This window comes from Ahaetulla prasina, chromosome 2 (genome assembly GCF_028640845.1).
Source record: "Ahaetulla prasina isolate Xishuangbanna chromosome 2, ASM2864084v1, whole genome shotgun sequence".
Taxonomy (NCBI): domain Eukaryota; kingdom Metazoa; phylum Chordata; class Lepidosauria; order Squamata; family Colubridae; genus Ahaetulla; species Ahaetulla prasina.
In genome coordinates this window covers 31,983,560-32,000,367 of record NC_080540.1, presented here as the reverse complement: position 1 = coordinate 32,000,367, position 16,808 = coordinate 31,983,560, and the positions used below count along the sequence as shown (strand labels likewise).

The window sequence follows — 16,808 nt, the reverse complement described above, 5'->3', positions numbered from 1 at the left end:
CTTATACTTTCTGCTTCTCTAGGACTCAGGTATATTTTATACCTCTTTTACTTTTTATTCTTCTGCTTCTCTGAATCCAACCTTCACACCTCTGGAATTAAGTTTTTCAGCAATTTCGCCCTGTGGCTGGTTTGCCTTCTTTTCTCCTTCTATTAGAAGCTAACATTTCTATATTGCTTTTCCTCTATCTCTGTCTTTCATCTCTGGAGGTAATCTTCGGCTTACGACCATTCTGTTAACAAAGGTTAGAATTAACAATGGCCTCAGAAAAGATGATTTATAGCCTGCAAAGTACTTTGTGAGCAACAAAAAATGCCACACCACCACCTCGGAGTCACATGATTGTAATCTGGGTTCTTAGCAACCTGTTGCTCTTGCAACTACAAGTCGTCCTTGACTTACAACAGTTCATTTAGTGACCGTTCGAAATTCCAACGGTACTGAAAAACGTGACCTATAAACATTTTTCATCCTTATGACCATTGCAGCATCCCCATGGTCATGTGATTTTCATTCAGATACTTGACAACTGGTTCATGTTTATGACGGTTGCGGTGTCCTGGGGTCATGTGATCACCTTTTGCAACCTTCTGACAAGCAATCTCAATGGGGAAACCAGATTCACTTAAAAACGGTGTTACTAGTTTGACAACTGCAGTGATTCACTTAACAACTGGGATAACAAAGGTCATAAAATAGGGGAAAACACATTTAACAAATTTCTCACTTAGCAACATAAATTCTGGGCTCAGTTGTGGTTGTAAGTTAAGGACTACCTCTAGTTGCCAAGCGCCCCATGATCTACTCTGCTAACTGCCCCAGAAAGTCAATGGGGAAACCTGCAGGGAAAGCTGCAAGCTGCTGTCATCTGCCAAGAGGACACCCTCTCATCCCTGAAGGTTTTTTTTCTAGAATTACGCATGTCCAAGATGGCGCCGCGCCGCTGAACGGGAGATGCGGCGACGGGCCTCTTCCGGACCTGACCGGGCTTGGGGGGGTCTTTTTAGGAACTTGGACCCCCCGCCCGGGTAGAGGGCAGTGTGCGTCGTCAGGGAAGGGGTAGAGTGGGGCTGGGCGGCTCCGGGTTGCTTCAGGAGGAGCCCCAGAGCGCTCTCCCCCCAACGGCGATGGCCCGGCGTTCTCCAGCGACGGCTGCCGCGGCCGGGATTCTTTGGATTCGCCGGCGGCGGTGGTGGCAGCCGGGCGTCGCATGGCCTCGGGGAGAGCCCCAATGGCGATGGCCTGGCCTTCTCCAGCGGCGGCTGCCGCGGCCGGGCTCTTTCGGGATTCCGGATTTTTCGGCGGCGGTGGCGGCGACCGGGCTTCGCATGGCCTTGGGGAGGGTCCCGGAGCTCTCTCCCACCAGCGACAGACCATCGTCGGGGATGGCGGCTTGGCCTGGTTCTCCCCGCCGGTGGTGGCGACGGCGGTGGCGGCCGGCTCGGCGATCCCTTGGGAGGAGCCTGGAGCTCTCTCCCTCCCAGCGGTATGATCTTCAGTGGCGGCAATGGCGGTAGCGGCGGCCTGGCCTGGCCTGACCGGTCTGGAGATGGCCTGGCCCGACGGTGGACCGCTGGGCCCGGCGAACTGGCCTGGGGGTCGGAGCCGGTGGTGTGGCCCAGCGGGCCCAGCGGGCGAGTGGCCTATTCCAGCGGCCTATTCCAGCGGCCTGGCGGCCAGGCCGGCTGGGCGGCCTATTTGGAGAGTGCAGGTGGGCCCGATGGACGCCTTGCTGGTACCATCTGGAGGCTGTCTTCGGGCCTAGTGGACGTCCTCTCTATCATTTTTTACCACCTAAAGGACGTCTATGGACCCGCCTGCAGGGGGGGGACCTTTTTAAGACCCTGCTCCCCCCCCCCTCGGATTTTGGGAGAGACATGGCTTAGCGGCTGAGCGGCCTTGCCTGGTGGATGTCCCTGGCCTAACAGTGTAACAGCTTCCCCCTTCCTTCTTTAACCACCCCTCGGGACTGTAGAATGAGGGGTTGGTGAGAACGACTGAATTATGGTGGTGTTATTCATCTACCGCCCAAGAACTATTCCTCAACTGTGCCTACCCGGAATTGCCGGAATTATCAATTATCATCTTGACTGGTCCAGGATGGGCTTGTTTGCCGGACTCTTAGTATGCGGACTTTTACAGCGGCTGACCTTCTTGCCCTCGAGATTCCCTCTCTCGCGGGTTTGGCCCCTACACTATCGAGGCCCATCTTGAGGACGGGTTTGGAACCCGAGGTGGCATGCCAAAAATAGGAGACTTAGGGATTTTAATTAATTGTTTTAATCGTTTTTAAGGGGAGTTTTAATGGGAATTTTAATGCGGGGGATGGGTGGGGAAAACCCATCAGGGAGGGGCTAGGTCCACCATGTGTTGTGGCGGTAACTTAATAGGTCCTGGGGTTATGGCGAGGTGTCGTTCCAGTTTGTCAGGGTCGAGTTATTACTACGGTAAGTGGGAGAGGCAGATATGACGGAAGGGGCCACATCAGGTCTCGGGGCTCGCCTCGCTGTTTACGAGCGATTGCGTGCTCCGGCCCCCAGAAATTTCCGTGACCAGTGGCCAGAGTAATCGGGACCTGGGCCTCCGGCTGATGTTATGTAATGCCAGGTCCGCGTTAATAAAGCCCCTGATTGCAGATCTTATTCAGGAAGGGACCGCGGACGTTATGGGCATTACGGAGACCTGGTTGGGCACCGAAGGGGGGGTCCCCCTAGTGGAGATGTGCCCACCAGGCTTCCGAGCATTCCATCAGCCGAGGGCCCAGGGTAGGGGTGGAGGGGTGGCGGGTATCATTAAGGAGGGTCTCGAACCGAGGGAACCACTGTGCCTCAGATAGCTGGGTGTGAATCCTCTTCGTGAAGTGGGGTCGTAGAACTCAGGTGGGCTTGTTGATCACGTACCTGGCTCCTTGCTGCGTGACTACAGCCCTGCCTGAGCTGTTGGAGTTGCTGGCCGGGTTGGCAGTTGAAACCCCCAGACTGTTGGTCATGGGGGATTTCAATTTGCCATCAGCCGGCGTAGCATCTTCGGCAGCTCAGGAGTTCATGGCTTCCATGACGGCCATGGACCTGATTCAGTTAATTGACGGCCCTACCCACGTCGGGGGAGGTACCCTAGATCTGATTTTTATCTCTGGCCAGTGGTCTAATGATCTGGTTTTAAATGATTTAGTTGTTGAACCTTTGTCATGGTCAGATCATTTTCTCCTTCGTCTAGACTTTCTGACCGCTACCCACCACCGCAGGGAGACGGAACCAATGCGCTGGTTCCGCCCCAGGCGCCTGATGGACCCGGAGAAGTTCCTGACGGAGCTTGGGCGTTCCCGAGCACCTGGCCCACGACTCGACTGAAGAGCTAGTTGCGGCCTGGGAACGGGCGCGGCTGGAGCTTTGGACGGTGTCGTGCCTTTGCGGCCGCTGACCCGGCGTCGGTCTCAACCAGCTCCTTGGTTCTCCGAGGAGCTGAGGGAGATGAAGCGCCGGAGAAGACGCCTAGAGAGTGCCTGGAGATCCAGCCGCTCTGAGGCTGACCGGACACTAGTTAGGTCCTATAGTAGGACCTACCTAGTGGCAATGAGGGTTGCGAAGCGTTCCTACGTTTCCTCCCTCATTGCGTCGGCAGATAACCGCCCGGCCACCCTGTTTCGTGTGACCCGCTCTCTCCTTCAACAGGAGGCGGAGGACCCCACAAGGCGTGCCGAGGAGTTTAACGGTTATCTATCGACAAAATCGTTCAGCTTGGGACGGATTGGATCAAAATTGGGTAGATCCAGGCGAGGGTTCTGAGGCCCGTCTTGTTGAGGTGGTTTGGGATGACTTTGATCCTGTGACTCCGAGGACATGGACAGGTTGCTGGGTAGGCTGAACGCCACCACATGTTTACTGGATCCGTGTCCCTCCTGGTTAGTACTGGCTACTCAGGAGGTGACGAGGCTGGCTCAGGGATTACAAATGCTTCTTTGCGGAGGGGTCTTTCCCGCGGCCTTGAAAGAGGCAGTGGTGAGACCCTCCTCAAGAAGCCTTCCTGGACCCAGCTGTTTTAGGGAACTACCGCCAGTCTCCAATCTTCGCCCACGGCGAAGGTTGTTGAGAGTGTGGTGGCATGTCAGCTACCCCAGTACCTGGATGAAGCTGTCTATCTAGACCCGTTCAGTGGCTCGGATACAGTACGGAGACAGCTTTGGTCGCACTGGTGGATGATCTCTGGAGGGCCAGGGATAGGGGTTATTCCTCTGCCCTGGTCCTATTAGACCTCTCAGCGGCTTTTGATACCATCGACCATGGTATCCTGCTGCGCCGGTTGGAGGGGTTGGGAGTGGGAGGCACCGTTTATCGGTGGTTCTCCTCCTACCTCTCTGGTCGGACGCAGACGGGGGTGGCAGGGGGGCAGGGATCGACTCCAAGGTGCCTCGTGTGGGGTGCCGCAGGGGTCGATTCTCTCACCCCTCCTGTTCAACATCTATATGAAGCCGCTGGGTGAGATCATCAGTGGCTTTGGGGTGAGATACCAACTGTACGCTGATGATACCCAGCTGTACTTTTCCACCCCGGGCCACCCCAGTGAAGCTGTCAAAGTGCTGTCCCGGTGTCTGGAGGCCGTACGGGTCTGGATGGGGAGGAACAGGCTCAAACTTAATCCCTCCAAGACGGAGTGGCTGTGGATGCCGGCACCTCGGTACAGTCAGCTGCAGATGCGGCTGTCTGTCGGGGGTGAATCATTGGCCCCGATGGAGAAGGTACGCAACTTGGGCGTGCTCCTGGATGGTCGGTTGTCCTTTGAAGACCATTTGGCGACCGTCTCCAGGAGAGCATTTTACCAGGTTCGCCTGATCCGCCAGTTGCGTCCCTTCCTGGACCGGGATGCCTTATGCACAGTCACTCATGCTCTCGTTACCTCTCGCCTGGACTACTGCAATGCTCTCTACATGGGGCTCCCCTTGAAGAGCATCCGGAGACTTCAGCTAGTTCAGAACGCGCTGCGCGGGTTATTGAGGAGCGTCGAGCTCCCATATAACACCTATCCTCGCAGACTGCACTGGCTACCTGTTGTTTTCGGTGCGCTTCAAGGTATTGGTTACCACCTTTAAAGCGCTCCATGGCTTAGGACCGGGCTATCTACGGGACCGTCTACTGCCGGCTTCTATCTCCCATCGTCCGATGCGTTCCCACAAGAGGACTCCTCAGGGTGCCGTCAGCCAAACAGTGTCGACTGGCGGCCCCCAGGGGGAGGGCCTTCTCTGTGGGAGCTCCGACCCTGTGGAACGAACTTCCCCTCGGACTTCGACAATTACCTGACCTTAGGACCTTTCGCCGCGAACTTAAAACTTATTTATTCCGTATGGCTGGACTAGCCTGATTCTTATTTTTATTGGATGGGTTTTTAAAATTCTGTGATTTTACGGGGAAGTACGTTTTTTAATATTTTGGGCATTTAAATTAGTTTTTTAAGGGATGTTTTTAATTATTGTGTGTATGTATATTTTATCTGCCTGTTCACCGCCCTGAGTCCTTCGGGAGAAGGGCGGTATACAAATTAAAATATTATTATTATTATTATTATTATTATTATTATTATTATTATTATTATTATTATTATTATTATTATTATTATTATTACTATTATTATTATTAAGGTTGGCTGAAAAAGCTGCCTACCAAAGGATTTCAAAACTCCAAGGAGGCCCGCAGCTGAAATCCTTCAGCAGGCCGTTCTTTCAGTCAGTCCCAGAGACTAGATGCAGGGATGTCAAACTGGCGGCCCGCAGGCTGGATGTGTCATGTCCAACCAAAGCCCACCCAGCTCCATGAATGGGGAAAACGTTGCGAAACATCACATGACGGCAATATGATGCAGTGAGTTTGACATCCATGGATTAGAGCAGAGGTCTTTCAAACTTGGCAGCTTTAAGACTTGTGGACTTCAACTCCCAGAATTCTTCAGCCAGCATTTTACAACCTTTGGCGGGGGTGGGGGGAACAATCATTAAGCAAATGCTGAGGTAGTTAAGTAAACCCATTGTGTCCAATGGACCTTTTATTGATTTCTGGCAAAACAAATTGTAACACTTTAAAACATATGATTGTGAGATGCTGCAAAGAGTGGTAAAAACAGACCAGTTGCCAAGAACCCAAAATGCAATCATATCACTGTGGCGGCGGGGCAGCTGTCAGAACTTTGAAACTGGATTATAAGTAGCTCTGTGGAGATTGGTCATAACTTTGAACAGTTGCTAAACTACCAGTCCAGAGGTGGATTTCAGCAGGTTCTGACCATTTCAGGAGAGCTGGTAGCAGAAATTTTGAATAGTTCAGAGAACCAGTAGTAAAAATTCTGACTGACCCCACCCCCATCTATTCTCTGCCTCCCAAGTCCCAGCTGATTGGGAGGAAATGGGGATTTTGCAGTAACCTTCCCCTGGATTGGGAGGGAATGAAGATTTTATAGTATCCTTCCCCTGGAGTGGGGTGGGAATGGAAATTTTACAGTATCTTTCCCCTGCCACGCCTACCAAGCCACACCCACCAAGCCATGCCACGTCCACCAAGCCACACCCACAGAACCGGTAGTAAAAAAATTTGAAATCCACCACTGTACCAGTCATAAGTCAAGGACTAGTTCTTCTCAAGGCATAGGCAGGAACCAGACTGGAAATGACTGTATGGACTCAGTCCACTGCTCAGAGAAGACCAGATGCTATTAAATTAATGCATGTAGAACCTTGCTATAAATCACCGTTTGATACTTTAGCATATAAAAAGAAGATATCCAAATAAACATGTCTGTAGCATGATGCTAAATCACAGAAATGCAATTTCTACAGCTTCAAATAAAAATCAGTACAGGGAGTCCTTGACTTATGACGGTTGGTTTAGTGACCATTCAGTGTTACAAGGGCACTGAAAAGAAGAGACCTGTGACCATTTTTTGCACTTATGACTGCGGCTGCAGCATCCCCATGGTCATGTGATTTACACTCGGATGCTTGAAAACTGACTCACATTTATGATGCTTGCAGTGTCCTGGGGTCACATGATCCTCTTTTGTGACGTTCTGACAAGCAACGTCAATGAAGAAACCAGATTCGCTTAACAACGGTGTTACTAATTAAACAATGGCTGTGATTCACTTAAGAAAGGTGGCAAGAAAAGTGGTAAAATGGAGCAAAATGTCTCACACAGGAACATAAATATTGGGCTCGAATGTGGTCGTAAATCAAGGACTACCTACTGTAATACTTAGGAAGAAAAATTTACCAGCTACTGAGCTGAAGAAGTTAATGCTTTGATTTTGTGGAATCCATATTCCTATCTGTTGAAAAGTATAACTATCCAAAGCAAATGCCTAATTTTGTCTCTTTTTTTCTTTTTTTCTTTTTTTTTTTTTTACAGTATTTGAAAAACAATAAGGAGACAAACAAGTATGATGGATGGCCCGAAGTCCTGGAAATGGAAGGCTGCGTCCCTAAGAAGATAGAGTAGCATAAAACGAATTTTGACACAAGAATGAACTGTGGTCTTATCAAACAGATTTTTTTTTTACTTTGCCTAACAATCTGGGATAGTGAATTTGAAATGACTCAGTCTTCAATCCTTGAGGTTTTGAACTCAGAGTTCACATCAACCTGCTGGTCTCAAATGAGGTAACAAAAAAAGATAATCTTTTCTATGCGTAGGAACCGTTTTACTACTACTCTGACATATAAGTAATGAGTTCTGAAGAACTACAGACCTATACTTCCAGCTGAAGTAATGTTTTGGGAAGTCCTATGATCATTCTAGACTTCACAAATACAAGAGCGAATCCTTCAAAAAGAACTTTTGGAGGTGAAGATATATGTAATATAGGAGAGTGATGGACATTGTTTTATTCTTGGAAGCAATATTTAATATTTCAGATAAAGCAAAGACTTGCAGGCTCAGGAATTTGGAAGTGGATGTTGAAATTGGACAAAGCACAGTTTTTGGATTTATCTTTGGTTTGGTTTGTATTGTTTGAATTCTGTTTTAATCTTCCATTGCAATTTTATTGTATTTTTTTGCTTCAAAATAGCATGAAGCCTAGCTTCATGCTATTTTGAGTTTACCATCCTGGCCACCAGGATTATAATGAAATTTGCTGCTTGGATAAATGCAACCACTAGCTCTGAAAATTACTTGGATAAACATCTGGGAATATCTAATTTATGAAGATTGTTACTGAATTAAATTGCAAACTAGTGGTATGATACAAATGACATCATTCATATTCATTTATGACATTTGGTATGATGGCATACTGTAATTAGGAAAATAGTTTCATTATATGAACAAGTACATTGATACAAATCATGTCAATTATATCATTTGTGTAATGATTTAATTATGTGGTGGTGTGGGTGTAAAACAAAGTGGAAATTTGGTGGCTAAGATGCTGAGGTTGTTGATCGAAAGGTCGGCAGTTCAGCGGTTTGAATCCCTAATGCCATGCAACAGAGTGAGCTCCCGTTACTTGTCCCAGCTTCTGCCAACCTAGCAGTTCGAAAACACGTAAAAAATGCAGGTAGAAAAATGGGGACCACCTTTGGTGGGAAGGTAACAGCATTCCATGTCTCTGTGGCGTTTAATCATGCCGGCCACATGACCACATCTTTCGACAGCGCTGGCTCTTCGGCTTTGAAACGGAGGTGAGCACCGCCCCATAGAGTCAGGAACGACTAGCACATATATGCAAGGGGAACCTTAACCTTTTTCCTTTATGCAAAACCTATTGAATCAAGATTTGGTAAATCAGAGCTTCACTGAATTATGAATTAAATTATGAATTTAAAAAAAAATGTAAAACCCCAAAAACCTTCATAGTACTCAACTATTACATCATATATTTCCCCCCCTTTTTTTTTTTGTGAATTGTCAAGCATTCCAAAAATATATTATGGATCCCGGTATTATTTTCTTTGGAAAATATTCAGTGTCAGGTGTGAAAGACCAAATCCACACATGAAGGTTCAATTTAACTGGTTCCTTGCTAAACAGCCTATACCAGTAATGGCTAACTTTTTTTCCATTGTGTGCCAGGAAGGGGGGGCGGGGGTGTTCACGTGCGTGCATGCCCACACCCATAATTCTATGCGCCCCACCCCCGCGCATGTGCACGCGACTCTTCACCACCACCACCCCGACATGCGATGGCCCAGTAGGCCCGTTTTTCCCTCTTACCTGTCTCCAGAGTCTCTCTATGAGTCTGGGAGGGTGGAAAATGGCCTTCCCCATTTCCCTGGAGGCCCTCGGGAGGCCAGAAACGGCCCATTTACCAACTTCTGGTTGGACAGGAAGTGACATTTTTTGCTGTCCCCAGTCTCCAGACTCCTAGAGAGGCTCTATGGGGGCTGGGGGCAGCAAAAAATGTCACTTCCTGTACGACCGGAAATTGGTAAATGAGCTGTTTCTGGCCTCTGGAGGGCCTGGGAAGGGGTGGGAAAGGCAGTTTTCCACTCCCCCAGACTCCTAGAGAGGCTCTGGAGCCAGGTAAGAGAGAAAAACGGGCCTTCCCCACCACCACCAGGCCCTCTGGAGGCACGAAACAGCCTATTTCCCTATTTCTGGTGGGCCCAGAAGGCCCAAAAATCAGCTGGCTAGTGCAGGCATGTGCACCGGCGCTGAGCTTGCGTGCTACTGATACGGCTACATGTGCCACCTGTGGTACGTGTGCCATAGGTTCGCCATCACGGGTCCCATAAAGGAATCTTCTGAATGAACAGTCAGCCCTTGTTTAGAGTTAGATAAAGGTCAATGGCACTGTTCTGTCTCTGTTCTGTCCTCCTCGCCTCCGTCCAAACGATGGCTTAATTAGCCAGCTCTTATCAGCTCTGGCAGCAAAAGAGCCAGCGTCTGCCAAGAGCCCTCGTTAGCTGCCAAGACGCTTGTGAGTCACAACCTTCAGCTCTAGTCAATCCGTAGATTTGCCTGATACAAAGAGACACACCAGCTCTTGCTGTCTTTTATATCCTGTGGAGTGTGGCTCCATGACTCAGCACTTCCTAGGCCTGCCCCTCCTTTGCTTCTGTTGTTCTCTTCTCTCCTGCCTACGAAACCTGGGATTGAGCCAAGCCTGATTGCTGTCAGCTGGGTCTGTAGGCGTGGCCTGGGAGGGGAAGAGTCAGGGGAAGGAGGCCTTGTTATCTCTTTCACCTGGCCTGCTTCTGGCTCCTGGAGCTGAGCCAGGGAGGCCGGTGCTTCCGAGGAAAGTCCTGACGGCCCTTCCCCCTCACTGTCCAAGTCACTTTCTCGGGAGAAGGGCAGTATAGAAATTAAATTATAAATAAATTATAAATAAATAAATAAGGCACTTTCGGGCATGGGGCCAGGTTCGGGGGTGGGAGCCACAACAGTCTCCTTCCCCACTTCGGAGCAACGAGCTGGCCTTCAGCCAGTGGATTCACGGCTCTTATCAGTCCTGGCAGAGAAATCGCAGCTGTCTGCCAAAGTTCAAACAAATGACTCACAGAGTAAGACTTTCAGCTCTCTTTGAAATGGTTCAGCTAATTTTTGCTTCCCGTGAAATGAGAGCAGTCCCAAAGCTCCTTATATAGCTTGTGGGGTGGGGCTCCTGCCCCACCCTTCCCTTTGATGACGCCGCCTCTCTAATCTTCTGAAGCGCGGGTCGATCCAAGCTTGATTATTATTATTGTCAGCTGGGTCTGAAGGCGTAGCCAGGGGAAGGGAGGAATCAGGGGATGACGGCCTCATTACGTCCTCCAACTGGTCTGGTTCTGGCTCCTGGAGCTGGGCCAAAGGAATCGGTGCTCCCGAGGTAAGCTTTACCGGCCCTTACCCCTCACTCTCGGAGTCACTTTCAGTCATGGGACCAGGTTCGGGGGCTGGAGTCACAACAGGCATTCGGTAGGGAGGGGTTGAACTTTTATTGTAGCTACTTAGGGATTTTAGTTGATCCCTCTTTTCACCACTCCCCTTGGCCTGGCCAGTCCTTTTGCCACCTATTGGCACTTTGAAATATTTGTGCTAGTTTATGATATATAGGTTGAACCAGTGGTGGGATTCACATAATTTAACAACCAGTTCACCCAGGGTCACGTTGGCTGTCGTGGGAGGCGTGGCCCATCCCCATCCTCCAGCTCCGCCGCACATGTGGGATGAGCCTCCTGCGACAGCCAACCTGACCCCGAGTGAACCGGTTGTTAAATTATTCCCCTCTCCCACTATCAAAGTGGATGCTGGACACTGCAGTGCAATGGAGAAATGGGCAATGGAGTGGCCAGCATGAGGGAAGGAGGAGGAGCAGGGAGAAGACAGAGGGAAAACACTGGCTGCTCCATTGCCCGTTTCTCCATTGCAGTGCAGTGCAGCACCCAAGATCCACTTTATTTTTATTTATTTTTATTTTTTATTTTTGTCACAACAGTATACACAAAAATCATCATAAATAAAAACAAGATATCATGAAAGAAATATATGTATATATAAGTAAAAACATGCAACAACTATGTTAATTTGATATAATGAAGGGAACAATAGGACAGGAACGGTAGGCACTTTGTGCTCTTATACGCCTTATAGTCCTCTTAGGAATGGGGTGAGGTCAATAGTAGACAGTTTTTGGTTGAAGATTTTGGGATTTTGAATAGAGACTATGGAGTCAGGTAATGAGTTCCAAGCGTTAACAACTCTGTTACAGAAGTCATATTTTCTGCAATCAAGTTTGAAGCGGTTGACATTTGATAGCAGGGGGTGGGTAATTTAACAACTGGTTCATCTGAACTGGTGCAAACCAGCTAAATCCCACCAGTGGATTGAACCCAATGAAGCTATTCAGTTTTTATGCTTCAGATAATCACTCCATTTCTTTCTCCCACATCAATTCTCCAAAATGCTGTTGGTCCTGAAAGAATCTAAAATCTCATCTTTCGCGTCATCCTTGCTGAGGGAACTGTTTTGTCTCCTGTTTTTAGGTAGGTAGGGAATAGAAAACATCCTGCTACTTCTGCTTTCTTGGTTCTCATGGAGATACCTGACTGAATTTGCCTAACAAAATAATGGATCCCGCCATTCTTGTCCAACCAGTTTGACTTCCACAAATCTCTTCTACTCTGGGTCTAGTTTGTTCAGTCATAAAATCTAAGCCTTGGAAGATATTTGAAAGGCCTCCTGTCATTTTTTATATTTATTTATTTTATCAGATTTACCGAGCTGCCCGAATCATTCAACTCTGGTTGGTTTATTAAGCAATAAAAAATCTGTTAGATGGCATGACTGAACAATAAACAATGGTTGCAGGAACTGGGTATGTCTAGTTTGATGAAGTGTTCCAATATCTCAGGGGCTGCCACAAAGAAGAGGGAATCAAGCTATTCTCCAAAGCAGCTGAGGGCAGGACAAGAAGCAATGGGTGGAAACTAATCAGTGCAACCTAAAACTAAGAAGGAATTTCCTGATAGTTAGAACAATTAATCAGTGGAACAAGTTGCCTCCAAAAGTTGTAAATGCTCCAACACTGGAAGTTTTTAAGAAGAGAGCGAACAACCATTTTTCTGAAGTGGTGTAGGGTTTCCTTCTTAAGCAGGGGATTGGACTAGAAGACCTCCAAGATCCCTTCCAACTCTGGTATTCTATTTCTATTCTAACAAAACAAATAAAAACTCACAAAGTTAATACAAGTCAACTATAGAACATAGAATAAGAGTTGGAAGGGATTTAGGTGTCTTCTACTCTAACCCTCTGCTCAAGCAGGAGACCCTATACCATTCCAGGCAAGTGGCTATCCAGTCTCTTTTTGAAAGCCTCCAGTGACCTTAGACCACTTCAGACAAATGGTTATCCAACATCTTCTGATGTTGGAGATCTGGCTCACAGGGCTGCCCTGGAAATGGCAAAGGACCAGCCCATGGTGCCTGTGCCAGCAAAAACAAAGCTCGCAGCGGGCAGCCCTCCGATTGTTAGATGGAATGACCCTCACTGGCAGAGGGTTGCAGGAAGCCATTGCAGGCGAAAACAGAGCTCCAGAGTCTGTTTTTGCTGGCAGAGTGCTCGGACCACCACAAGTGCCCCAACATGAGTGATATCGATCTGGCCATGCCCCCACTGCTACCCCCCACCCCCGAGGTCAAACACAACCCTAATGCGGCCCTCAATGAAATCGAGTTTGACACCCCTGCCCTGTAAGGGTGCGCAACTTGGGTGTTCTCCTGGATGGATGGCTGTCGCTTGAAGATCTTTGGCAGCCGTCTCCAGGAGAGCTTTTTACCAGGTGCGCCTGGTCTGCCAGTTGCGCCCCTTCTTTGACCGGGATGCCTTATGCACGGTCACTCACGCTCTTGTCACTTCTCGTTTGGATTATTGCAATGCTCTCTACATGGGGCTCCCCTTGAAATGCACCCGGAGGCTTCAGTTAGTTCAGAATGCAGCTGCGCGGGTGATTGAGGGAGCCACACGCTGCTCCCATGTAACACCGCTCCTGTGCAGTCTGCACTGGCTTCCTGTGGTCTTTCGGGTGCGCTTTAAGGTTTTGGTTACCACCTTTAAAGCGCTCCATGGCTTAGGGCCCGGATACTTACGGGACCGCCTGCTGTTACCTCATGCCTCCCACCGACCCGTACGCTCACACAGAGAGGGTCTTCTCAGGGTGCCATCCGCCAAGCAATGTCGTCTGGCGGCCCCCAGGGGAAGGGCCTTCTCTGTCGGAGCTCCTACCCTTTGGAACGAACTTCCCCCTGGTTTGCGCCAATTACCTGACCTTCGGACCTTTCGCCATGAGCTGAAAACGCATTTGTTTATTCAAGCGGGAGTGGCTTAAATTTTTAATCTTAAATAATTTTAATTGGGGTTATTATTTATGAATTTTAAGGGTTTTAAATTTGATTGTTTTAAATTTCGGCCATTTATGGAATATGCTTGTTTTAAGTCTTTGTTTTAATTGTATATTGTATTGTTTTTATAATTTGGCTGTACACCGCCCTGAGTCCTTCGGGAGAAGGGCGGTATAAAAATCTAAATAAATAAATAAATAAATAAATAAATAATGATTTCCCAGATATCCACAGACTGATGCTTGAAATAGCTCACTTGTGATTCCATCCTACAGCTTTGTTTTGCATTTGGGGGGCTAAAATATCATAAACTTTATTTGCAACAGGACCTTCCAGCAAAGCTGCTGCCCTGGCTTAACCCATCCCTACCGACTGCTTCAGAGGCAAACATTTCTATATACTCTTTTAATTTCTCCCAGGATAAAAGCAACAAGTTACAATTTCATCTTGTAACCAGCAGGTGGAAATCTTTCCTTAGGAAGAAATAGAAAGAAAGAAAACGTTGGAACTTTATAGTCACAGGCTAATTTCTTTAACTCCAGAGGCCTCTTTTCCAAATGACAAAACCTGAAGGGACACACAGGTTCTAGCCCAAATAAAGCTCTTTCATGCCCCAATCATTCAAATATGCAATAAATATGCAGTCCGTGCCTTTTATATTCAGATAAGTGCATTTAATTTACATTTCTGTTTATAGCATATTTAGATGTTGCATTCCAGCCCCAATTCAGTGGTGGGTTTCAAATTTTTTTACTATCGGTTCTGTGGGCGTGGCTTGGTGGGCATGGCAGGGGAAGGATACTGTAAAATCTGTAAAAAAGATAGAATATCACCAGGTTGATTTGCCCCATTTTTGACATGACTCATCATTATCCCTCTCCCCTGAAACCCTTCCTCTAACTACTATCCTCTAACTACTAATATCCATCTTCCAGATCATTAACACACTCCCTCAATTCTTTTATCAGGACATTTCTTTCAGATCAAGTCCACTGCCTTTCCCCCTAGCATGTATTTTTCAGAAAATTTTCCAATATTCATTTCAGGATCATCACCATCAACATTTTCTCGTCCTTAAACCCCTAATTCTGCTTTATTTCCAATAGTATGGACTGTGGTACTAGAAACTTTTAAGAAGAGGGAAAGAATCAAAGCTTCAAAAAGCAAGAATCTATCAGAATGGCACATTCCTTAAATTTTGCAAAGAAGATGTTATACTAAGTCATGTCACCCATCCATGAGCCTTTATACAACTTCATGGGGATGTGGCTTAAGGTGTACCATTCTGACACGTGATACAACTTCAAGGTTACACAAATCATCCTTTTAAATAATAGGGAAATTTCCCTATTTTTATATAGTGTATATCCTACATAATGGTTTTTGTTATACCAATCCTGAAGAGGCAATCTGACAATTCCCAGTAAGGATAAAAAATGTCACATACTACTTTCTAGCAGTCCATATATGGAAAGGGCAGAGGAATAGCCTTGAAGGACAGGGAGAAGGCAATGGTTAGAGATAATAGGGATTTGAGCCCTGGCCAAGAAAGCATCTTGAAAAAACATCTCATACAAGTCTCTCCCTACTTCACATGAAGGTAAAGAGAAGGAGGGAAGAAGCACATCAAGAATTTTAAGAGTCTTACTATAGCTGTTACAATGAAAGTAATCCCGACCTACGGAATATGGCATTGGGTTCTTATTCTGGTCCAGCTTTTAGGGTTGACAATACAATAGGAAAGAAAAAAAATTAACAGAAGTTGATAGATCCTGAGAACCAAGGAAGGGGGAAGCCTAGATTTAGGCACAGATGAACCAAAGAGGCACTTAACTTGCCCAACTGTTCCTCTGGATCGACCAATTGAAGGCACAAATTATTTGCAGCTACTCTAAGGTTCGGTACAATTAATTCAAAGCCCTCTGCCCTCCCAAGTCTTCTATAAGTATAAAAGATACCAAGTGTGGTTGCTTGATACCACAATAAGTGGTTCCTGGTAGATCCCAAAGGTGCTTTTTCAGGAGGCAGCTGGACTGTCTTGTTTTTTCTTTGAAGACGTTTCACTTCTCATCCAAGAAGCATCTTGAGTTGAGTGGATGGTGGGGAACGGAAGGATTTATATGCCTTGCAGACAGCTGGTCATCTGCATCCTTTTAGAGGGTTGTTGAAGCACTTGGAGGTTTATCTGTGTCCTCAGGGTCACCTGAGTATCTGTGACCTCACCTGAATGTCAGCTTTGGCTCTAGTGCTGAGACTGGGAATATTTACAGACTTCCTGGTGGATGTTTTCCTCGCTGCCTGTCAAATCATCAGCACTTTTTTCAATATCAGTTGGAAATGTAGTATTTGTTAAATCTAAACCATGAACAGAACCATGAACCTGGGCAGAAAAGAGCAAAACATCAACAATGTCTATCTAGGTTGTTCTATAGGAAGGAGGAAAATTATATAAAGGGCTTTATTTACCTTTCTGGGGCCTTTCTGATCTGATCTTTCTTCAACTTCATATTATTTAGCTTTTGCCCATAGGCTAATAGGGGTGTCGGCAACCCGGGGTTCTGGAGCTGTATGGAGTGGCTCTTTGGGCCCCTTGCTGTGGTTCCCTGCAAAACCAGGTGCCACCACTGGCTGGCCCTGTCTCGCCCCTCGCCCTCCCCTCCCAGTCACTGCTCGCCTGAGAAGGTAAGGGTGATGGCGGTGGAGAGAGAGAGAGAGGGAGGGAGGGGGGGAGAGAGAGAGACATTTCCTACAGAAAACACCAGGAGCCACAAACCCTGAGTAGGCATGGCTGGGGGCGGGTGTCATGTGACTGGGTGGGAGTGAATGACATCAAGTTGGCCACGCTCACCCAGGTTTTGTGGTCCTGGGTGTTTTCTTTTCTGTGGGAAATGAGTCCAAATGGCTCTTTGAGTGTTTAAGGTTGCAGACCCTTGAGCTAGTAGGACAAAAACAGTCACTTCTCTTCTTTCCTCAATACTCTTTTGCTCCAATATGGATTAGAACTGACCTA

General features: G+C 47.5%; 1 protein-coding gene across 1 annotated transcript in view; it reads left to right on the top strand.

Moving 5' to 3' along the window:
- The window catches only part of FAM3D (FAM3 metabolism regulating signaling molecule D), a 48,890-nt gene extending 40,107 nt beyond the window's left edge, over positions 1-8,783 (top strand). The window contains exon 11 of the mRNA XM_058167403.1: positions 7,389-8,783. Coding sequence (XP_058023386.1) covers positions 7,389-7,478 — 90 coding nt within the window. The 3' untranslated portion in view covers positions 7,479-8,783. The remainder of the gene's footprint in view (positions 1-7,388) is intronic.
- Positions 8,784-16,808: the final 8,025 nt, after the last annotated feature.